Below are 24,365 nucleotides of genomic sequence, written 5' to 3'. Positions count from 1 at the left end.
GCCGGGAGCCAGCGCTGTCCGCAGACACTTCCGGGTCACGTGGCCAGCGTGACAAGCTGCATCTGGCGAGCCAGCGCAGCACACGGAAACGCCGTTTACCTTCCCACTGGTAAGCGGTCCCTATTTATCTACTTGCACCCAGGGGTGCTTTCGAACTGCTAGGTTGGCAGGCGCTGGGACCAAATGATGGGAGCGCACCCCGCCGCGGGGATTCGAACCGCCGACCATGCGATCGGCAAGTCCTAGGCGCTGAGGTTTTACCCACAGCGCCACCCGCGTCCCGTGGGGCATAGAAATCCCCAAATTCTTCTAAAACTGTATGTGCATGCTGCAAATCAGCTGGGATCAGCATGCATGTGCAAACCAAATCATCAGGCTTTCCTTGCCCTGACGGGTGATGGAGTCGTGTTGATGTCCAGGCCCAATTCAAGGGGCTCATGTTTTTAAGGCCCTGAGCAACTTTGCCCCCCAAATATCCAAAGGTGTCTACATCACTACAGACTTCTCAGATGTTAAGCTACGTGGGGGGTGGAGGGGCTGTCTTGGTCATCCGGCCCCTCTCAGAAGGGACAGGCTGGGACAGAGCCTTCTCTGCAGCAGCCCCTAAGTTGTGGAACTCCCTCCCCACGGAGGCGCCCTGAGCCCCTGCACAGATTTTGCCATACAACGAAGCCACATGCTCTTTACTTTGCCCTTTGACAACTGAGGGGGTTTGTGGGACCCACCTCTTTCACTGAATTTATACTGCTCTGTTCTGTTTTGAACGGTTTTGAATGTCTGATAGCTGCAATGGTTTTATCTTTTGGGGGGGGGGGTTGGAATTGTATATTCTACTGTTGGAACCCATCCTGGGTGGGTAGGAAATCTTATGAATAAATGAATACATTAAGCTGATCTACTGATTCGTTTTATCTATCATCTCTCTCTCTCTCTCTATCTATCTAACATCTATCTATCTATCATCTATCTATCTATCTATCTATCTATCTATCTATCTCTATCTATCTATCTATCTATCTATCTATCATCTATCTATATATTTGTATGTGTGTGTGCATAAAATAAATACATTTATGAGAAAACAGACGTACATACAAGTAAACAAGTAACATACAAGTACATACAAGTAACATACAATCAATTCAACAAACCACCACACTATAAGATACAAGAAGATTAATATAATTATCATCATACAGTAGTACCTCGGGTTACATACGCTTCAGGTTACAGACTCTGCTAACCCAGAAATAGTGCTTCAGGTTAAGAACTTTGCTTCAGGATGAGAACAGAAATCGTGCTCCAGCAGGAGGCCCCCTTAGCTAAAGTGGTGCTTCAGGTTAAGGACAGTTTCAGGTTAAGTACGGACCTCTGGAACGAATTAAGTACTTAACCCGAGGTATCACTGTATATACTCCTGATACTGAACACAATGATAAAACTTATAGAGAAGAAATTTAAAACTGACTTCCAATTAATCTCACCATACTTTAAGATTCATGATACATTTTTGCATGCGTTTTGTGAATTTTTCATTGCTGACTTTGTGCTGTTTACCACCCTGATGTTTTTTCCCTTATAGTTGGAGCTGCCAACATTTTTTGCAGGTAAAATGAACAAGCCAACTGCTCTCTTTCCCAGCTACTTCATGAACCAGGGGGCGGAGGACTGCTAATATACAGTGTGGGCCTGAACTTGGGGGTTGTGACCCTCTCCCTCCCCCTTTCAGAGCCCCTCAGCCACCCCTTCTCACCAGCAACATCTGTGTGGTCTGCTGCGCAGCCTGGTCATTCTGAGCTCGGATCTGGAGATCATCCTGATACTCTTTGCAGTTCATGTTTTCGTGAATAGCCTGCAGATAAGACATGTGGTTTGGATCCTGACTTCCAGTCTCCTTCCCCCCAGATGGTTAGCAAACACTAGTAGGGTGCCCCAGAAATGACAGCATGTACCCAATAGCCTCTTATCAAGCTGACCTAGGCATCCGCTGAAAATGGCAGATTCCGGATACGACCAATGGGCAGGAAATGGTCGATTGTTCTATTTTTGTTCTAGGAAGGGTCTTATCTGAATATTCTACTCCAAGTACCAATATCCATTCGGGGCCCATTTGGCTCTTCAGCACTGAAGATTACCGTATTTTTCGCTCCATAAGACACACTTTTTTCTTCCTAAAAAGTAAGGGGAAATGTCTGTGCGTCTTATGGAGTGAATGTGTAATCCCTGGAGCCGAATTGCCCAGGGGCAAAAAGCAGATCATGCTTTTTTTTTCCTTTGAAAGAGGGAAGTGGGTGTTGAAACAAAGCCGCTGATCGTTTGCCGATCAGGGAGAGAGATAAGGGACGCTAGAGATAAAGGAGGCTGCATGGGAGCGGGGAGGTAAAGACAGCAAACTTGCAAAGGGGGGAAACAGGAAGACCAAAGCAATAAGGAGAGAAATTAGAAGAAAAGGAGGAGCAAAAAACTGCTCCAGCTAAGGAAAAGACACTAAGGCAAACAAGAGGGAAGGGAGTGTTGAAAGGAAACAGCTGATCGGTGGGATCGGAAGAGAGATAAGTGACACTAGAGATAAAGGAGGCTGCCGGGGGAGGGGGGAGGTAAAAGCCCATGGATCCTCAGGATTTTTACATTGGGTCACCCCAAATTCACCATCAGATCACATAGCATGTCCATGGCTACAGCCTGCACCAAAAAAATCACGCACCGTTGCCTGGGGCCGCAATGGTGCAAAAACGTGGTTACAAAGCACAGGTCCACATGGATCCTCAGGATTTTTGCATTGGGACACCCCAAATTCACCATCAGATCTCATTTCTGTGGCCACAGCATGAACCGCAAAAATCATACATCCATTGTTTCGTTCGGAATATTTTTTTTCTTGTTTTCCTCCTCTAAAAACTAGGTGCGTCTTATGGAGTGAAAAATACGGCAATTATTTTTCTTACACACTTCAAGCTGACATCTAGCCCCATTCCCATTCTGTCTTGCACTCTACATCTTAGAAATGTAGAGATAGAAGGGAGTTCAAGGGTCATCTAGTCCAACCCCCTGCAATGCAGGAATCTCAACTAAAGCATCTTCACCAGCATGCACAATCTCTACTTCACCCATAAAGAAGTATTTAGAAGAGTTTGAACTACCTGTATTCAGAGATACAGGTAAAAGTGAGGAACCCCTTTGACCCAACAGGCCTCCCCATTTGGCCTGCAAGGCTGTTGTTTTTACCTAAATCCTGCCCACCTGGCCTTATATCTGACAGCAAATGACATCAGGTGTGGCACCAGAAAAAAATAATGGCACAGTCCTGTGGCTTTCAAGGTGCCAACAATCAGCTGATAGCTGGGACTAGCAAATCCCTTACCTGACTGAAGGCATGCAAAGGAGCTCATTGTAACCACCGATCAGGCGGAGAGTGGCTGCACCAAGCTCTTCTGAACATGCTGTCTGGCAAAGGTTTGCAGCGCCCACAATCAGCTGTCTGTTAGTGCTTGCAAAGGCTGCCAACAGATTGAGGTTGAGTCCTGACAAGAGAGAAGTACTGTTTTGGGGGGACAGGAGGCGGGCAGGTGTGGAGGACTCCCTGGTCCTGAATGGGGTAACTGTGCCCCTGAAGGACCAGGTGCGCAGTCTGGGAGTCATTTTGGACTCATAGCTGTCCATGGAGGCACAGGTCAGTTCTGTGTCCAGGGCAGCTGTTTACCAGCTCCATCTACTACGCAGGATGAGACCCTACCTGCCTGCGGATTGTCTCACCAGAGTGGTGCATGCTCTGGTTATCTCCCGCTTGGACTACTGCAATGTGCTCTACGTGGGGCTATCTTTGAAGGTGACCCAGAAACTACAACTAATCCAGAATGCGGCAGCCAGACTGGTGACTGGGAGTGGCCGCCAAGACACTGGTCTTGAAAGCGCCAAGGGCCTTCTGGTGGTTCCCTCACTGCAAGAAGCCAAGTTACAGGGAACCAGGTAGAGGGCCTTCTCGGTAGTGGCACCCGCCCTGTGGAAGGCCCTCCCACCAGATGTCAAAGGGAAAAACAACTAGCAGACTTTCAGAAGACATCTGAAGGCAGCCCTGTTTAGGGAAGCTTTTAATGTTTAATAGACTATTGTATTTTAATATTCTGCTGGAAGCCGCCCAGATTGGCTGGGGAAACCCAGCCAGATGGGCGGGGTATAAATAAATTATTATTATTATTATTACTCCAAAGCTTGCAGGCCTGCTTTGAATGGGGGAAATAGGAGAAATGTCCTTTTGCAAGGGCTGGCATCCCTCTGCTTGCAGGTGCAGCCTGAATACAAATCGTGCCGGCAAATATATTTTAAAGGGATGCTTGAAATGGACGCAGTCAGTGCCAATCAGCTGACTGACACCAACAGCACACTTTCAAAAGAGCCCGGCTGATTGGCACTGCGAGAGAGCCCCTCTGAAGTTGCCACCTGATGTCATCATGACATCAGGTGACTAGCCTTGCACCAGCAAGGGAGAGCCAAGGGCAGGATCCGGCCCACTGATCCTGAGCTCCAACCACGTTTGCCATCTCCCAGCTGTGGACTGGTCTTCCCTTCCCCGCCCGCAGGCTAAATTTCTAGCGTAACCGACACATCCATGCACAACGGCAGTTTCTAGATGAGCAGAGAGCATCTCACCTGGCAAAGCAGGCAGTTCACCTTCTCGCACACGGGACACGGGAACTCGTTCACGTCATCCTCGTAGAAGCACCAGCCCCGGCAGTCCGTGGTTTTGCAGTGGTAGCTGGAGCGGCTGCGGTTTTCGGCAACCGAGACCCCCAGGTCCAAGAAACGCTGGTACTCGTCTTTGCTCAGGAGCTGGAGATCAAATGGAGAAAACAACATCAGAGGAGACCCCCAAAAGGGGAAGCAAATTGCCCTAGCTGCCTAATCATGCTGTTTTAAGTCAGGGAATCTGCCTCCGAAAGTATCGAGTGAGAATAATGTTACCCGCGGAACATGGGATTTTGCAAGAGCTGAATCAATCAATCTGATATGTAGCTCAGTTGGTTAGAGCACGGTGCTGAGAACTGAGGTTACAGGGAACCAGGCAGAAGGCCTTCTTGGTGGTGGCACCCACCCTGTGGAACGCCCTCCCATCAGATGTCAAGGAAATAAACAACTATCTGACTTTTAGAAGACATCTGAAGGCAGCCCTGTTTAGGGAAGTTTTTAATGTTTTGTGGTGTTTTTAATATTCTGTTGGGAGCCACCCAAAGTGGCTGGGGAAACCCAGCCAGATGGGCAGGGTATAAATAATAAATTTTATTATTATTATTATTATTATTATTATTATTATTATTATTATTATTCCTGCATTGCAGGGGGTTGGACTAGATGATCCTCAGAGTCCCTTCCAACTCGACAATTCTTTAATTCTATGATAATCAGCCAGAAACAATTTGTGAGAGCATTCATGTGCCACACTGATTAGGAGTGTTGAACCAAGGAATCCTAATTGCTAAAAAATGGGGAAAAGAAATTGTGCCAACAAAAAAGGAATGGCAAGACAAACTGTTAGAGTATATTGAATTGACTAGATTAACAGAGGCAATTGGAGATCATGCTAGACAAGAGTTTCAAAAAGCATGGGGAATACCTTCACAAAACAGTGCCCTAAAATACATACCTGGACTTGTTTCGATTAATGTCTGCAGGACGCTTTGTGGCTATTTAAGTTATAATTAGAAAAATCTTAATAATTATTCAGCTTATAAGAAGTAAATAAGGAGGCCAGATACAGGATAAAGGAAGTCTTTTATTTGGTTGTTTGTATTGTTGTATGTTATGCTTATTGTATTTCTGTATTGGGGGGGTGGGGAGGTTTATGTTATGTTGTAAATAAAATTTTCAATTTTTTAAAAAGGAGTGTTGAACCAAGGAGTTCAATGCCCCTCCCTGTGAAGCTCATTGGGTGAACATCAGAGAGACCAGTCACTCTCTCACTCTCAACCTAGCCTACCTCACAAGGTTGTTGTGAGGATAAAATTGGGGAGAGGGAGGGAAAGAAGCACATACACTATCCTGAGTGCCTTGTGGGAAATCCGGTGTGTGTGTGTGTGTGTGTGTAAGGTAAAGGGACCCCTGACCATTAGGTTCAGTCATGGCCAACTCTGGGGTTGCAGCGCTCATCTCGCTTTATTGGCCGAGGGAGCTGGCGTACAGCTTCCGGGTCATGTGGCCAGCATGACTAAGCCGCTTCTGGCAAACCAGAGCAGCACACTGAAATGCCGTTTACCTTCCCGCCGGAGTGGTACTTATTTATCTCCTTGCACTTTGACGTGCTTTTGAACTGCTAGATTGGCAGGAGCAGGGACCGAGCAATGGGAGCTCACCCTGTCGCGGGGATTCGAACCGCCGACCTTCTGATCCGCAAGTCCTAGACTCTGTGGTTTAACCCACAGCGCCACCCGCGTCCTGTGTGTGTGTGTGTACAAAACAGACATTTTAACAGGCCTACCGCTTTGACCTCCCGTTCCAGCAACTGCCCCGGGCAGGAGTATTTCTCATCAATGTAGGGGCAGCGCACTTCGGGCTCCTGGCTGTTGAGGATGGTTCCTCTCAAGCAGTCCCTGGAGGGAGAAATTATTGGGGGGGGGGACACATACGTCACACAGAAATGGGAGGTTCGGAAACTTCGGCTGGTGCAGAATTCAGCAGCCAGGTTATCAGCGCTCAACATAAAATCACAATAAAAAACACAAAATAAAATAATAATAATAATAATAATAATAATAATGCAAGAATAACCCAATAACCCCCCCAACACATTTTCAAAAGGGCATTGGATGCCAATCAGCCAAAAGCTTGGCTACAGAAGCACGTTTTTGCCTGGCACCTAAAGGTGTATAATGAAGGCACCAGCTGCACCTCCCAATGCCCTTTTAAATGTTTTGGGAATTATTGTTTCGTTGCTTCTGTTTTCACTATTTATTTGTGCTTTTATCCCAGTGTTTTTATCTTATCAACCACCCAGAGATCGTCTGATGAAGAGCCCAGGTCCCAATACAGATCCTTGGAGGACTCTACTCTCCACTTGGGGAAAATTCTCATTTATTCTCCTCTTCTTAAGGGAGCTGTTCCAATGACCCAGAAACTACAACTAATCCAGAATGCAGCAGCTAGACTGGTGACTGGGAGCGGCCACCAAGACCACATAACACCAGTCCTGAAAGACCTGCATTGGCTCCCAGTACGTTTCCGAGCACAATTCAAAGTGTTGGTGTTGACCTTTAAAGCCCTAAATGGTCTCGGTCCAGGATACCTGAAGGAGCGTCTCCACCCCCATTGTTCAGCCCGGACACTGAGGTCCAGCTCCGAGGGCCTTCTGGTGGTTCCCTCACAGTGAGAAGCAAGGTTACAGGGAACCATGCAGAGGGCCTTTTCTGTGGTGGCACCCACTCTGTGGAACGCCTTCCCATCAGATGTCAAGACAATAAACAACCATCTGACATTTAGAAGACATCTGAAGGTAGCCCTGTTTAAAAGATAAAGGTAAATGGACCCCTGACTGTTAAGTCCAGTCACAGACGACTCTGGGATTGTGGCGCTCATCTCGCTTTAAAGGCCGTCATGTGGCCAGCATGCCTAAGCAGCTTCTGGCGAACCAGAGCTGTGCACGGAAACGCCGTTTACCTTCCCGCCGGAGCGGTACCTATTTATCTACTTGCACTTTGACGTGCTTTCAAACTGCTGATGGGCAGGAGCAGGGACTGAGCAACGGGAGCTCACACCATCATGGGAATTCGAACCGCCAACCTTCTGATCGGCAAGTCCTAGGCTCTGTGGTTTAGATCACAGCGCCACCCGTGGGAAGTTTTTAATGTTTGATGCTTTATTGTGTTTTTAATATTCTGTCGGAAGCTGCCCAGTGTGGCTGGGGAAACCCAGCCTGATGGGCGGGGTATAAGTAATAAATTATTATTATTATTACTGGATCGTTTACTTACTTGCAGAAGGAATGCAAGCATTCCCGCAAGGTCACCCCTTCGCCGGGCTGCAGGGCCAAGAAGCAGATGGGGCACTCCAGGGCCTCGTCCGATGGCACCAAGCTCTGCCCATCCAGCTGCAGCAGCCGCTGGTAGTTTTTCTGTTTCTTCTGCTCCTTAGCCTACATAAAAAGAAAGAGAGAGACAGAGAAACATTGGAGAGATTGAAGCATTTGGCAAAATGTCCAGATTGACAATCCATAAAACTGAATCGGAATCTGAGTGTGTCTGAACGTGCCAACTGAATTGCAAGATCAGCTAAGAGACAAGACAGGCTTTAAGATCTGCCCGCAATAGATTAAATATAATGGAAGTGATGTAACAGAATCCTGGGGGGAACTTTATAAAGCTAATTTTCTGCATGTTATAAACTTGTACATATCCTTACATTATCTATCATGTTATCAACGAATAAATTTGTGTATGTTTATTCATGCAGAGAATAATATGTGCTGAGAAATCAGAGAGAGGGGCTGAGGGAAGTCTCTGGAGCAGAGGGTTTGATGGTTGATGGGGGGAAACAATGAATATGATCATGTTTTGAAATTTTGTTTTGTTGAAATTGTTAATAAAAAATATTTTGAAAAACAAAATGAAAAATAAAGCTAATTTTCTGCCATTAATAAGAAATATTAAGGCGGCTTCCTTTTGCACCACGAACCACAGCTGGCTTGTGGACAAGAGGTGGCCATCTCCCATTTATAGGCCACTAGTGCATCAATTTCTAAAGGGTTTATGTAAGCTGGCGCAAAGTATTCATAAGAAAATGAGCACAAAACCAACATGTGGCTCGTGGGAGGTTGCCTGGAAGAGAATGTGGCCCTTGAGGCTGGAGAGAGCAAGGTACTGTAGTTGTTAGAGAGTCAGGCCAGAGCCTGGGAGAGACCAGGGTTCGAATCGGTCTCGACTGGACCTAATGGTCAGGGGTCCCTTTACCTTAACAATCCTGTAACATGCAGAGAATAGCATCTATAGAGAAATCAGAGATTGGAACTGAGGGAAGTTGGGGGGGCGGGGAGGGAAGGGTGTTTATGGGAGGGAGGGGGAGGGGGAAATGAGGGTGAAATTAAGGATGATATGTTTTAAGATACAGTGGTACCTCGGGTTAAGTACTTAATTCGTTCCGGAGGTCCGTTCTTAACCTGAAACTGTTCTTAACCTGAAGCACCACTTTAGCTAATGGGGCCTCCCTCTGCTGCCGTCGTGCGATTTCTGTTCTCATCCTGAAGCAAAGTTCTTAACCCGAGGTACTATTTCTGGGTTAGCGGAGTCTGTAACCTGAAGTGTATGTAACCTGAAGCATATGTAACCCAAGGAACCATTGTAATATGTTTTGTTGAATTACTTAATAAAAAAAATATTTTAAAAAAAGAACCTTGAGGCACTCAAGAGATGAAGGTGGGAGACGAAAGCAACAGGTAAATAAGTAAGTTAAAAGGTTCAAAGCACACACACACACACACACACACACACCCCGATCTACATGGTCACTCCTGGCTGCCTCGCCCTCCCAACAGCCAGTCACCTGCTCATACTGCCGCACGGCTTCCTCTTCCTTCTGCAACCGCTGCAGCTCCTCCACGTCTGGCTGGTACCCTTCTGGCAGGATGTATCCCTTGGGGCGCTCAGCGCAGCACATCTCGCAGCCGGGCCTGGTGGGCTTGTTGACGAAGGTGCAAGTTGGGCATTCCCAGCCGACCTAGGTAGCGCCCCACACAGGAAAGAAAAAGAGGAGGATGGGAGAATCACAGAGGAAAAACAGCATCTCTACCTGCGTTGCCCACCCCCTCGCAATCCATTACCGGTGGGGGCACGGCGGGCAGAGGTGACACAGTGCCCCTCTTCTCCTCTTGGAGGTTTGGGGTGCCCAAGGGCTCCGCTGGCGTAGAGACTGCCGCTTCTGACGTCCCCCGTGGCACCAGCACACCCTCTCGAATGCCTAGCTCTAGACCAAAAGGAAAAGGAAATTATTTTCTTTTCTTTTTCCAAATTTTTTTATTGGTTTTCCAAATTTCTTACAAATATAAACAACAAAAAAGAAAAAACATTACTATATAAAAAAACAAACATACATGCAAACTTTTATCCTATTATAATCATATTTTTATTACCATTGTTAAATGACTTTCTTGAATCCCTCTAGCTGTCTTTCCATATATCTCATTGTAGCAGTTTTCCAATACTAATTTCCAATCAATTTACCTTGGTCAATTAACATCTTTCTTATCCTATTCACTTGTATCCATGGTATTATTAAATTTGAAACATTTAAGCCAATTTGGTACTCACAAATGATACTACTTATGTTATCTTAGAATATTTTGCTAAATAGTCCTTAAATTTCTTCCATTCTTCTTGGTATTCCTCCTCCTCCTGTTCGCAGATTCTACTGGTCAGGTCGGCCAGCTCCAGAAAATCCATCATCTTCATTTGCCATTCCTCCACTGTTGGTATTTCTTGTAATTTCCAGTATTTAGCTGACAAGATTCTTGCTGCATTTGTGGCATACAAAAACAATCTAACATCTTTCTTGGGCAATTCGAAACCTGTTATTCCAAGTAGAAAGGCTTCTGTTTTTTTAATAAAAGTATATTTCAACATCTTTTTCAACTCATTATAAATTTTCCCCCAGAAGTCTTTCACCTTAGGACACACCCACCACATATGGAAAAAGGTACCCTCCTTTTCTTTGCATTTCCAACATAAGTTATCACCTGTATGATAGATCTTTGCTAATTAAAATTAAGTAAAATTTCTAAAAAGGAAAAAAAGAAAATGATTTTCAAGGAGATCCTTCCTGGTGGGTCTGGGAGCAAAGTTTGGGTGTCTGGGGCTGCCTTCCTGGCAGGTGCGCTGGCTGGGTTGAGGGCAGGTAGTTAGGAGGGGGCCAGGTTGGCAGGTCTGAAAGAAACTCGAAGCAGCTGCCTTCTTGCCCTGGAAGAGGCATTCCTCCCCTTGGGAAGTCAGCTACGCAAAGAAGAAAGTCGCGCATGGGGCTTGCTCAGCTGTGTGGACCAGCACATCGCCAGAAAATCAGGACCAAAACCAGTCTGGATCAGCTTTGACTGATTGAGTGATTTACTTATATGCCGCTTCTGAGCTGCACCCAAAACCAGCTTACAGCAATACAGTGGTACTTCGGGTTACATACGCTTCAGGTGACAGACTCCGCTAACCCAGAAATAGTACCTCAGGTTAAGAACTTTGCTTCAGGATGAGAACAGAAATCGTGCTCCGGCGGCACAGCGGCAGCAGGAAGCCCCATTAGCTAAAGTGGTGCTGCAGGTTTAGAACAGTTTCAGGTTAAGAACAGACCTCCGGAACGAATTAAGTACTTAACCTGAGGTACCACTGTAATTCAAAACATCACAATACAAAGCTTTACAAAATACCAAACTTGTTAGTAAATTATAAAAAATGACAACATTCAACAACTATGGCAAACACAAAATAAATTCAATGTTCCCCGCAAAAGCCCACAACAACCTAGGCTTGAGTAAAAAGTAAAGGTAAAGATAAAGGACCCCTGACAATTAAGTCCCATCGCGAACAACTCTGGGGTTGCGGCGCTCATCTCGTTTTACTGGCCAAGGGAGCCGACGTTTGTCTGCAGACAATTTTTCCAGATCATGTGGCCAGCATGACTAAGCCGCTTCTCGCAAACCAGAGCAGCGCACGGAAACGCCATTTACCTTCCCGCTGGAGTGGTACCTATTTATCTACTTGCACTTTGATATGTTCGTTTTTTGACAGAATTACAAGCCTGGTAGATGAAGGGAACGCAGTGGATGTAGCCTACCTTGATTTCAGCAAGGCATTTGACAAGGTGCCCCATGATATTCTCGTAAAGAAGCTGGTAAAATGCGGACTTGACTATGCTACCACTCAGTGGATTTGTAACTGGCTGACTGACCGAACCCAAAGGGTGCTCATCAATGGTTCCTCTTCATCCTGGAGAAGAGTGACTAGTGGGGTGCCACAGGGTTCTGTCTTGGGCCCCGTCTTATTCAACATCTTTATCAACGACTTGGATGATGGACTCAAGGGCATCCCGATCAAATCTGCAGATGACACCAAACTGGGAGGGGTGGCTAACACCCCAGAGGACAGGATCACACTTCAAAACGACCTTGACAGATTAGAGAACTGGGCCAAAACAAACAAGATGAATTTTAACAGGGAGAAATGTAAAGTATTGCACTTGGGCAAAAAAAAAATGAGAGGCACAAATACAAGATGGGTGACACCTGGCTTGAGAGCAGTACATGTGAAAAGGATCTAGGAGTCTTGGTTGACCACAAACTTGACATGAGCCAACAGTGTGACGCGGCAGCTAAAAAAGCCAATGCAGTTCTGAGCTGCATCAGTAGGAGTATAGCATCTAGATCAAGGGAAGTAATAGTGCCAACTGTATTCTGCTCTGGTCAGACCTCACCTGGAGTACTGTGTCCAGTTCTGGGCACCACAGTTCAAGAAGGACACTGACAAACTGGAACGTGTCCAGAGGAGGGCAACCAAAATGGTCAAAGGCCTGGAAACGATGCCTTATGAGGAACGGCTAAGGGAGCTGGGCATGTTTAGCCTGGAGAAGAGGAGGTTAAGGGGTGATATGATAGCCATGTTCCAATATATAAAAGGATGTCACATAGAGGAGGGAGAAAGGTTGTTTTCTGCTGCTCCAGAGAAGCGGACACGGAGCAATGGTTCCAAACTACAAGAAAGAAGATTCCACCTAAACATTAGGAAGAACTTCCTGACAGTAAGAGCTGTTTGACAGTGGAATTTGCTGCCAAGGAGTGTGGTGGAGTCTCCTTCTTTGGAGGTCTTTAAGCAGAGGCTTGACAACCATATGTCAGGAGTGCTCTGATGGTGTTTCCTGCTTGGCAGGGGGTTGGACTCGATGGCCCTTGTGGTCTCTTCCAACTCTATGATTCTATGCTTTTGAACTGCTAGGTTGGGAGGAGCAGGGACCGAGCAACGGGAGCTCACCGCGTCACGGGGATTCGAACCGCCGACCTTCTGATCAGCAAGCCCTAGGCTCAGTGGTTTAGACCACAGCGCTACCCAGGCTTGAGTACATAAACACAAAGCAAAACAAGAATTAAGCAGCAATAAATTTCTGGTGCTTCGTTCCAATGCATTTAAGGGTTCCTCTCACCAGGCTAGAGGACACACAGGGGCCTCCCATATCCTTACACCAGAGGAGACTCACAGCAGCAAAGGGCAAATGTCTGGAAGGGCAATGATGGCATGTCTCTTTACCACCCTGCTGGCAGGACCAAGTTGCTTTGCTGTCAGAAAAGTCTTCAGTCAGACTCTCTTGATGTTTGACTCCACTGGTTTGGGTCCTACTCTCTGGAGCAGCAGAAAACAAGCTGGCTCCATCTTCCACGTGAACCTGTTCCGTATCTGGCACCTTCTAGGGTACCACCTCCTCCTAGCAGGATGTCGGAGGTTGCGTACGGCCGAGCTGAATCGGCTCTCCCTGACGTCGTACTTCGGAATCCATCGAGGCTCTCCTCTGATGGTGATTAACGACCTAGGCCTTTAATGAGGCTTCAGGCACGTTCCCTCATTACGCGGAGTATACAAACAGCAGAAGGAGCTGAGAAATATGAGCTACATCGTTACTTTATTTCTAACTACGCAGGACAGAAAAGAATATGCATCTGCTCTCTGTGAGAGTCAGTGAACAACTGGGACAAAGAAACAGGAAGCTAGTAACATCAACATCCGTCTCCCGTGAGACTTCCAACAGTCTGGAATGTAAACAGAGTCTTGTGACTCCAAAAACTGCACAGTGGCGTAAACAGAAACCTAACACAGGAGCCCCAGCCCAGCATCGCCCGTCACGCTTGCAGAAGGGTGGTGCTCTCCGCACTGATCGCTCACCTTCCAGCTGCCTGCGCTCATGGTCCCGCTGCAAGGCGTCTTTGCTCAGCTTGGCTGCCCTGGCGGAGAGAAGGTACAGGTAAACTGCGTCGCCGTCCTTTTGGATGCCGTGGTAGTGAAGAGTCTCGTGGTCTCGCGGAAGCCTCTGTCCCATCACCCATTTCTGGATGCTGGGGGGAAAGCCGTAGTGGAGGAACACCTGGGCCAGGTGAGAGAGGAAGAAGAGACAATTTCAGAGCCCCAAAGCCTCGGAAATCAAGGAAGTCACAAACGGTTTGTCTGGAGCAGCTAGGTGGGCTAAACCAAACGGAAAAATATACCCAGCAAGAGTATTGTTAGCCTAGAAATGGAAGCAAGAAGAAATTCCGAAGAAAGAAGAATGGCAGACAAAATTAATGGACTACGCAGAATTAGATAAAATGACAGGAAGGATTCGAAACCCGCGGGACCAGAGATTCACAGAAGATTGGAAGAAATATACGAGCTATTTGAAGAGCAACTGTAATCAACAAATTACGCTAGTAGGACTACAAGAAGTGTTGTAAGGAGAAATACATGAAAAATTGCAAAGTAGAGAAAGAATAGAGTTATGAGATTTAAATGTAATAGTAAAAGTAAGAAATGTGTATTAAGTGATAGATTGGAAAATTTTCAGATGTGATTGATGGAAGTCAAAAAAAAACTGTATAAGATGTAAAAGCATGTTTAATTACTGTTAAAAATGCTATTTAAAAAAAACTAATAAAAATTATTATTATTTTTTAAAAAAGGAAAAAGTATACCCGATGAGGACTTCTGTGCTACTCAAAAGCTTGCTTGAAAGTGATTTACAGATGGCATTTAACTCCGAGTAGGCTTGCTAACATGTACAAGACAGAATTAAGTGCTGGAGATGCAAAGAGGCAGAAGGAACGTTCTTTCATAGGTGGTGGACTTGTAAAAGAGTACAGTCATACCTCTTTAATATGTTCGGTTGAGGTTAAGTCTTTTCAGGCTGCGTCCTGCGGCAACCCGGAAGTACCAGAAAGGGTTACTTCTGAGTTTCGTCGCTCGCGCATGTGCAGATGCTCAAAATGTCACACGCATGCATAGAAGTGACAAATCATGACCTCCACAGATGCGGGTTGCGTTCTACTCATGTTGCGAACGGGGCTCCAGAACGGATCCCATTCACAACCAGAGGTACCACTGTATTGGAAAATGATTCATAATGAATTGAAAAAAATGTTCAAAAGTACTCCCCCCCTCCCAAAACCGGAGACCTTTCTGTTGGGGATAATTCAGACTGAAATTCCCAGGTGTCAAAAAAGGTTATTTACGTATGCCACTACTGCAGCCCGTTTTTTGTTAGCCCCCAAATGGAAAATGAGTGAGGTCCCAGCGAAAGAAGAATGGCAACTTAAGTTGACGGAATACGTGCAGCTTGCAGACTTAACATATAGAATGAGAGAAGAAGAAGAACATACGTTCAGAGAAGATTGGAAAACATTTATTGAATACAGTGGTACCTCCGGTTATGAACTTACAGTGGTACCTCGGGTTACATACACTTCAGGTTACAGACGCTTCAGGTTACAGACTCCACTAACCCAGAAATAGTACCTCGGGTTAAGAACTTTGCTTCAGGATGAGAACAGAAATCACGCTCCGGCGGCGCAGCAGCCGCAGGAGGAGGCCCCATTAGCTAAAGTGGTGCTTAACCTGAGACACCACTGTAATTCGTTCCGGAGGTCCGTTTGTAACCCGAAACCGTTCTTAACATGAGGCGCGCTTTCTCTAATGGCACCTCCCGTTGGTGCCGCACCACTGGCGCGCAACGTCCGCTCGCATTCCAGTGCAAAGTTTGCAACCAGGAGCATCTACTTCTGGGTTAGCAGAGCTTGTAACCTGAAGCATGCGTAAGGAAGACGGTATGTACCGTATTTTTCCTTCTATAACACGCAGATTTTTTCTTCTAAAAAGGAAGGGGAAATGTCTGTGTGTGTTATTGAGCGAATGTGTGGTCCCTGGAGCCAAATGGTGCGAGGGGAGGCAAAAAAAAGCAGGCAAAAATCAAATTGCGCGTCTCGGAGAAGGGAACCCTGAAAGGAGGAAGCGGCTGCTTTCCTGCATTCTGCCTCAGGGTCTTACTGCCCACCCACCTCTGTTTCCTTGCTGTGATTGTTCAAACGGAACAAAGAGCAGGGAAAGCCCCTCCCCTCCAGGCAAGCAGAGGGGAAAACATGCAGGAGGGAGAGAGAGAGAGAGAGAGCGCGCACGCGAGCTGGCTGGCTTGGGTGGGTAGGTGAGGGAAAACTTTTGCCTTCCTTTCCTCCCTCCCAGTTATACCCCTCTCCTGCATTCTTAGCCAGCTGCTTCTCTGAACACCCCTCTCGTGCTCCTTGTCCGTTCTGTGTTTTTCCTTCCCTCCCCACTTAAAATGTGGTTAAAAAGCATGGATCCACATGGATCCTCAGGATCTTTGCATTGGGTCACCCCAAATTCACCATCAGATCACATAGCATGTCCATGGCTACAGCCTGCACCCCCAAAATCACGCACCCACTGTTGCCTGGGGCTGCAATGGTGCAAAAACGTGGTTAAAAAGCATGGATCTACATAGATCCTCAGGATCTTTGCATTAGGTCAGCCCAAATTCACCATGAGATCACATAGCATGTCCATGGCTACAGCCTGCCCCCCAAAAATCACGCACCCACTGTTGCCTGGGGCTGCAATGGTGCAAAAACGTGGTTAAAAAGCATGGATCCACATGGATCCTCAGGATCTTTGCATTGGGTCAGCCCAAATTCACCATAAGATCACATAGCATGTCCATGGCTACAGCCTGCACCCCCAAAATCACTGACCCACTGTTGCCTGGGGCTGCAATGGTGCAAAAACGTGGTTAAAAAGCATGGATCTACATGGATCCTCAGGATCTTTGCATTGGGTCAGCCCAAATTCACCATAAGATCACATAGCATGTCCATGGCTACAGCCTGCCCCCCCAAAATCACGCACCCACTGTTGCCTGGGGCTGCAATGGTGCAAAAACGTGGTTACAAACCATGGATCCACAGGATCTTTGCATTGGGTCACCCCAAATTCACCATCAGATCACATGTCTGTGGCCACAGCATGAAGCACAAAAATGATACATCCACTGTTTCATTCAGAATGTTTTTTCCCTTGTTTTCCTCCTCTAAAAACGATGTGCGTGTTATGGTCAGGTGCGTGTTATAGAGCGAAAAATACGGTAACCCGAGGTTCCACTGTATATGGGAAATAACTATAGCTGAAAACGCTGGCAACATTTAGATCAATTCAACAGTGTAAATAAGTTTTGATGGATGTAATAATGGAATACTGAATGGGATGGTTTCTGTAAAATATGCAGGGATGTAAGATATGTAAAATGAACCATGGAAAGAGAAAAAGAGAAGCCACTGATATCTTAGGGATGTAAAAATGAGTATTTTATATTGTAAAACAAAATTTAACAAAAATTATAAATAAATTTTAAAAGCATGCCTTTCTGCTCAAGAAAAACAGTGCTGTTGTTTTCCATGCTTCTGACTAGTCCGAAAGTTTAAGCAGCTCCTTCAGTTAGCCAATATTTTATTATACAGGTGATATCCAATGTTTGTCATAGTCGTCACATAAACATTGCAGGGTGTCCCATGCGGGATTCAAACCTGCAGCCTTGGCCTTATCAGCCCATTACCATGTCCTTGAGGGATGCCAACGTCATGCAAGGCTGGACTTTCAGGTAAATGGGGACGGTGCTCATCTGGGCATCTTCCACGCCCACCCACAGCCTGGGAGAAGAAAGGAAACGATCTATTATTCCCTGTCCCCGAATTGTGTCTGCCCAGAGACAACCATGCTGCTTTTTGCTATGGCAGGAGTGTGGAAGCTCTGGCCCTCCAGCCCTCTTTATCAGGCTCTCAATACCTTTCCTAGGCCACACCCCCTTCCCAGATGGATAGAGAATGAAGGGTTTGCAAGGGTGTGTAGAAACTAGAGGAGTGTAAAAAGGTAAAGGGACCCCTGACCATTAGGTCCAGTCACGGACGACTCTGGGGTTGCGGCGCTCATCTCGCTTTATTGGCCGAGGGAGCCAGCGTACAGCTTCCGGATCATGTGGCCAGCATGACTAAGCCGCTTCTGGCGAACCGGAGCAGCGCACGGAAACGCCGTTTACCTTCCCGCCAGAGCGGTACCTATTTATCTACTTGCACTTTCGACGTGCTTTTGAACTGCTAGGTTGGCAGGAGCAGGGACTGAGCAACGGGAGCTCACCCTGTCGCGGGGATTCGAACCGCCGACCTTCTGATCGGCAAGTCCTAGGCTCTGTGGTTTAACCCACAGCGCCACCCGCGTCCCTAAGAGGAGTGTACAAAGGTGAAAATCTGTTGCTCTGCCCTCTTTCGCTGCCATCCCTGCCCACCATGCGGTCCCTGGAAGGCTGCCCGGAAGTGAATCCGGCCCCCCAAAAGCATCCCCTGCCCCTGCTCTATGGAACTGCCATCTCTACCCGTTGACGATTGCTCTCAGCTATTCGCTGGCCTTTTCGCGGCGTAATCCGTCACCTGATGTCTTGCGTGGGGTAGGCGTCCTGCTGTAGCTGCACCACGACGGGGGCACGGCGCTGGGCCAGCCAGGCGGCACACTCCTGGGCTGCCCCCTCGTCCCCTCGGCTGATGGCTTCCGCCAGCTTCAGGGCCTGCTGTTCCGCTGAGAACGAGAAACGGGTTGGGTAGGCCCAAGTCATGGCGGCAAACTCGCCCGCAGAAGCCAGGGGGTGTTGCAAATTGCAACGGAGACTTAATGAATTGGTGAGTTCGTGGCTTCTCCGCTAGTGCCAAGGACAATTTGCAAAATGACAGGAAGGGACTCTCTGTATAGGAGCAGCTGCTGTTTTGGCAGGGGTTGGTGCGCATTTATGTGCGCGCATGTGCAAAATGATTTATCCAATTTATAGGCTGCCTTTATCCAAAGATCTCAGGGCAGTGTACAACATGGAGAACATACAGTGGTACCTCGGTTCTCGAACGTGATCTGTTCCAGAAGTCCGTTCGACTTCCAAAACGTTCAAAAACCAATTGGCGCAGGCACCCCGGAAACGATAGCTGACAATCGCATCAGACATTCGGCTCCCGGAAAATATTCGAAAACCGAACACTTACTTCTGGGTTTTTGGTGTTCGGGAGCCGAAATGTTCAAATACCAAAGAGTTTGAGAACCAAGGTTCCAGTGTAATTTACTCAGCATAGTCATAAAATCAGAATACACAGCATAATAATAAAATAATCATAATATCAGTCCCCGGAATACGTATATTTTGCAATATGTCACTTAACATGTTTACAACCTACTGCTGTAAATTTTTCTTGATCGTTTTATCTTTTGGTAAGCTGCTTTGAGGGGGGTTTTTTCTACAACCGAGCGGCATGCAAGTTTTATGAAACAAACAAATTGTTGCAAAAAGAGTGCGCTAGCGGTGGATGTAAACTGGACTTCATTCCTCTTTTGCCTGTTGTTCTGCAATACTTCCATGTATCTCACTAATGTCTACACTGGCTGGCAGCTGCTCTCCAGGGTTTCAGGCAGCGCATTTGCAACTTTACTAGAGATGCTGGAGGTTGTCCTTTCCTAGTCTCCTGGTGGGCCCCTGCATTCGCAAAGATTTGCTTGGGATTCTTGCCCTGTGGGGGGGTGAGCCAGATGACCTCTGGGTTCCCCTTCAGCTCTACAATTCTATGACTCTAAAGCTAGTTGGGTCAAGCCAGGCAGGGCTGCAGTTCCCATTCCTTGCAGTAGGATTGCAGGCTGTGCCCTAACATGGAAAAAGGGCTGAGGGTGCCTCTTATTCTGGTGTAAAAGGAGACAATTGTGGGACGTAATCCACTGGGAGCAGTCAAGTATAACATTCCTTGTTTTCCTAGAGTGGACATGCAGGGGAATGTTTGGTCCAGCCAGTCGAAAACTTCCTGTTTCCTCCTGGCTGGAGCATCCTTCCATTTGCATGTGACTAGTAGGTGGGCGTGACCTTACCTGTCCAGGTAACAAAAGGACAAGGCACGCAACACACTCTCTCTTTTTCACTTCCTTCGTCGTTTGACCAGCTTCTTAGCTAGGAATGGTCCTGCTAGCTTCTCAGCTGGCAGAAGAACTGGGATTATTCCCCCATATGGGGTTAGATCAGCGGTTCTCAACCCGTGTGTTCCCAGGTGTTGTTGGACTACAACTCCCATCATCCCTAGCTAGCAAGGCCAGAGCTCAGGGATTATGGGAGTTGTAGTCCAACAACATCTGGGGACCCACAGGTTGAGAACCGCTGGGGTAGATCCACATGTAGATATTTGTAACCAAGTCTGCCTTCAGAGAGCCAACCATGAACTGATGTGAGTAAACTTCTTTTATTGACTTTGAGTAAGACTGTCATGTCTTTATTCTTTTCAGAGGGATTAAAGGGAATTTACCAGGAATATATAGGGAGAGGCTTACACAAGCTTGCAACCAGCTATCTGTAAAAGGGGGATGTAAACTCTGCTACATAACGAAACTTGCTAGCACACGTTAGGAAGGATGTTAATAAACAATATATCCTCTCCTGCCACCCTGAACATTCCCACAGCAACAAGGTCCTTGAGAAAGCAGCCCCAAAGAGACATCTCCAGTTCTTTAGTATGCATGTTGCAGACCAAAATCAGCCATCTCTCTCTCACACACACAATCCCACCTTTTCTCGTTGCCTCATCCATAAAGGCTGCTCTCACCAATCGCCTCCAGAGCCACAAAATTCATATGTGGTGGACCTGTAAAAGGGTAAAAGAATATTGGGAAATAATTTATAATGAATTGAAAAAAATATATATTTAAAAGTACTTTCCCCCCAAAAAGCCAAAGTCCTTTTTGATGGGGATAATTCAGATGGAAATTCCCAGGTGTCAAAAAAGGCTATTTATGTATGCCACTATTGCGGCCTGTGTTTTGTTAGCCCCAAAATGGAAAACGAGTGAGGTCCCAACCAAAGAAGAATGGCAACTTAAACTGATGGAATATGCCCAGCTTGCGAATCTAATTCTATAAGAGAACAAGAAGAACATACGTTTAAAGAAGACTGGGAAATGTTTGCTGAATATATGGGGGGAAACTGTACACTTGAAAACGCTGGCAGCACTAAGATAAATTCAACAGTGTAAACAAGTTTTGATGGATGTGTTAATGGAATACTGAATGGTTTAGTTTATGTAAAATATGCAGGGATTTATGCCATCCAAAATGAACCATGAAAGAGAAGAAGGGAAGTCATTGATATTTTAAGGTTGTTGAATGAACGTTTTAAATCGTAAAATAGAAAACTTAATAAAAATTATACACACAAGAGCCACAAAGTTCAGAGGCTGTTCAAAAAGAAAGAGGAAATAATGAAACGTTTGAGGTTTCGCAGGTCTTGCCAGACAGAACCTGTGCATTTGTTCACAACAAGAAGGGATCACCTAGAATCATAGAATTGGAGGGGACCCTGAGGTCATCTAGTCCAACCCGCTGCTATGCAAGAAGGGAATTGAACCTGCAACCTTGGCATTATAAGCACCACGCTCTAGCCAGCTGAGGATTTGGGCATGATGTCTGGCTGCATATATGTACAGGACCACCCAGGCAGAGAGACCAGAGGACCACTGTGGTGGGAGTGTGTCAGACGAGGACTTGGGAGACACTGGGTTCGAATCCCCACTCAGCCATGAAGTTCACCAGGTGACCTTGGGCCAGTCACAGCTTCTCAGCCTAACCTACCTCACAGGGTTGTTGTGGGGGAGGGGAAAACCCTGAACACCACCTTTAGCTCCTTGGGGAAAAGGGTGCAATATCAACCCAGTAAATAAACTGGGAGCTTTTGGGACTCTCTCCTTCCTTACTTCTTGGGAGCATCCTAGATTTTTTTTTATAATAATATTTTTTATTAATTTTAACATATAAATTGTAAAATGTACCACAAAACTTATCACTTATACAATCTTTTTAGACTTCCATCAGCCCCTCTGATCCACCGTTTTAACCACTTCTTATGCATTTCTTAACTTTATATTGCCTTTACATCTCTTAACAAATCATCCTCCCCCTTCTCCATTTTTACAATACTTTACTCCAGTCTTCCATGAATTTCTGGTCTTGCCGGTTTCAAATCCTTCCTGTTAGTTTATCTAATTCTGCATAGTCCATTAACTTCATCCTCCATTCTTCAATCGACGGTAACTCTTCTTGCTTCCATTTTTGGGCCAATAATATTCTTGCTGCTGTTATTGCATATAAAAAGAGCTTACATTCCTTTCTATTTATACCACTCCCCACAATGCCCAATAAAAATGCTTCTGGTTTCTTTATAAATGTATATTTCAACATTTTTTTCAACTCATTATATATCATCTCCCAGAAGCATTTCACCTTTTTACATTCCCAGGGAGCATCCTAGATCTTCAGGAACAGATGCCTGAGTCTGTGCCCTTTGCCATGAGCCTCTCTATGTGCGCAGAAGTTCACACTCGTGGATGACTTGGACATTTGGAAACCCCTCTGTGGGTTGCCAACTTATTCCCTGGGCCCTGATTGGACAAGAGATGTAGGACATAATGTTTGAGGATTGGGAAAGATTGTGGAAGAAAGGGGTCATGTTTACTGCATGTACAATGTTAAAGGAAAATATAATGAAAATGATGTATAGATGATACTTGACTCCTGTTAAACTAGCAAAGATCTATCATAACTGTGATAACCTATGTTGGAAATGTAAAGAAAAAGAAGGTACCTTTTATCACATGTGGTGGACCTGCCCCAAGGTGAAAGACTTCTGGGAAAAGATTTATAATGAATTGAAAAAAATGTTGAAATAGACATTTATAAAGAAACCAGAGGCCTTTCTTCTTGGAATAACAGGTATGGAATTGCCCAAGAAAGATGTTAAATTATTTTTGTATGCCACAGCCGCTGCGCAAATCTTACTAAGAAGTGGAAATTGCAAGAAGTGCCAACTGTGGAAGAATGGCAGATGAAGATGATGGATTACTCGGAGCTAGCCGACCTGACCGGAAGAGTCCGTGACCAGAAGGAGGAGGAGTATCAGGAAGAATGGATGAAATTCAACGACTATTTAGTTAAATATGTTAAGTTAAATTAATTGGAAAAAGCTTACATTTGCCAGATAGGCTTAGGATTTAAATATGTTTAATGCTGAATGAATATGTTTAATGCTGAATGAATATGAAAAAATAGGTTAAGCGATCAAGTTAATTATATAAGAATTTGGATTTGGAAAACCGTTAAAATGACATTTACTGAAATTCAACTAGGAGGATACGAGGAAGTCACTTAACAATGTTAATAAGATTAGTTTTAATAAGATTATGATTTACGTATGTATGTATGTTTGTTTGTTTATAAATTTGTGAAAATCACGGCCTAGGACCCTCGTACTTATGGGACCGCCTCTCCCGGTATGCCCCACAGAGAGCCTCAAGGTCCATAAATAGCAACACCCTAGAGGTCCCGGGCCCTAAGGAAGTCAGATTAGCCTCAACCAGCGCCAGGGCCTTTTCAACACTGGCCCCGGCCTGGTGGAACGCTCTATCTCATGAGACCAGGGCCCTGCAGGATCTGATTTCTTTCTGCAGGGCCTGTAAGACAGAGTTGTTCTGCCTGGCCTTTGGCTTGGAGCCAATTTGATTCCCTCCCCCTCTTTCTTTTTTCTTTTTCCTTTCTCCTCCTGTGATGAGGCTGCATTTTAATATTTTAATGTTTCAATATTTTAATGTTGTATTTTAATCTTGTTTTTAAGTTGTATTCATTCAGCTTGTTTTTATTATTGCTTGTTAGCCCTCCTGAGCCCAGCCTTGGCTGGGGAGGGCGGGGTATAAATAAAAATTATTATTATTATTATTATTATTATTACTACTACTACTACTACTATTATTATTAAACTGGGGGGGGGGGACTTATTCACTGGGCCCTGCTCCTGCGCTTTCTTAGTAGCAACTGCATATGTAACCACCAGCAGGTGAATGCGATTGTGTTCATAACAGGTGAAGCTTAGCCTGCTAATCTTTGCAATTACCGTATTTTTTGCACCATAACACTCACTTTTTTCCTCCTAAAAAGTAAGGGGAAATGTCTGCGTGTTATGGAGGGAATGCCTACGGGTGGCATGCCTACGGATTTTCCTCCTCTAAAAACTACGTGGTAAGCTGCTGCTGCTGTTATAAGAGCAGATGAATATGCCAGCTGCTCTTTTTCTGGTCCCTTGGCAACTCCAAGCCATAAGTCATATGATCCACTCCCTGCAAACAAATCCTCAAGGAGCAGAGGAGAAAGAGAGTTGCAGAAACTATTCCTTGGTTATGAAAGAGTCCCAAAACAACACATACACACACACACACAATTTCCCCCAAGTAACAGGACACACTGAACATCTACTGATAAACTGCAGCCTGAGTG

The 24,365-nt window shown here is 45.8% G+C and overlaps 1 protein-coding gene and 2 long non-coding RNA genes across 4 annotated transcripts in view; 2 read left to right on the top strand and 1 right to left on the bottom strand.

Moving 5' to 3' along the window:
- The window catches only part of RBCK1 (RANBP2-type and C3HC4-type zinc finger containing 1), a 34,062-nt gene that overhangs the window by 4,347 nt on the left and 5,350 nt on the right, over positions 1-24,365 (bottom strand). For both annotated transcript variants that reach the window (XM_081867814.1, XM_081867815.1), the window contains exons 2-11: positions 20,617-20,692; positions 18,464-18,608; positions 17,596-17,689; positions 13,890-14,088; positions 9,800-9,942; positions 9,523-9,696; positions 7,959-8,119; positions 6,470-6,581; positions 4,648-4,827; positions 1,754-1,852 (exon numbers count right to left, since the gene is read on the bottom strand). In XM_081867814.1, the coding sequence (XP_081723940.1) occupies positions 1,754-1,852; positions 4,648-4,827; positions 6,470-6,581; positions 7,959-8,119; positions 9,523-9,696; positions 9,800-9,942; positions 13,890-14,088; positions 17,596-17,689; positions 18,464-18,608; positions 20,617-20,638 (1,329 nt within the window). In that variant the 5' untranslated portion in view covers positions 20,639-20,692. The remainder of the gene's footprint in view (positions 1-1,753; positions 1,853-4,647; positions 4,828-6,469; positions 6,582-7,958; positions 8,120-9,522; positions 9,697-9,799; positions 9,943-13,889; positions 14,089-17,595; positions 17,690-18,463; positions 18,609-20,616; positions 20,693-24,365) is intronic.
- On the top strand, positions 9,950-13,950 carry LOC309345195. The gene is made up of 3 exons (XR_014158081.1): positions 9,950-11,400; positions 13,236-13,444; positions 13,827-13,950. It is a non-coding gene; the product is annotated as an uncharacterized lncRNA (long non-coding RNA).
- On the top strand, positions 16,284-17,127 carry LOC309345203. The gene is made up of 3 exons (XR_014158090.1): positions 16,284-16,393; positions 16,562-16,701; positions 16,870-17,127. It is a non-coding gene; the product is annotated as an uncharacterized lncRNA (long non-coding RNA).

Source organism: Podarcis erhardii (assembly GCF_964252035.2).
Source record: "Podarcis erhardii genome assembly, chromosome: 6".
NCBI classification, from domain to species: domain Eukaryota; kingdom Metazoa; phylum Chordata; class Lepidosauria; order Squamata; family Lacertidae; genus Podarcis; species Podarcis erhardii.
This window is presented reverse-complemented; position numbering and strand designations above follow the sequence as displayed.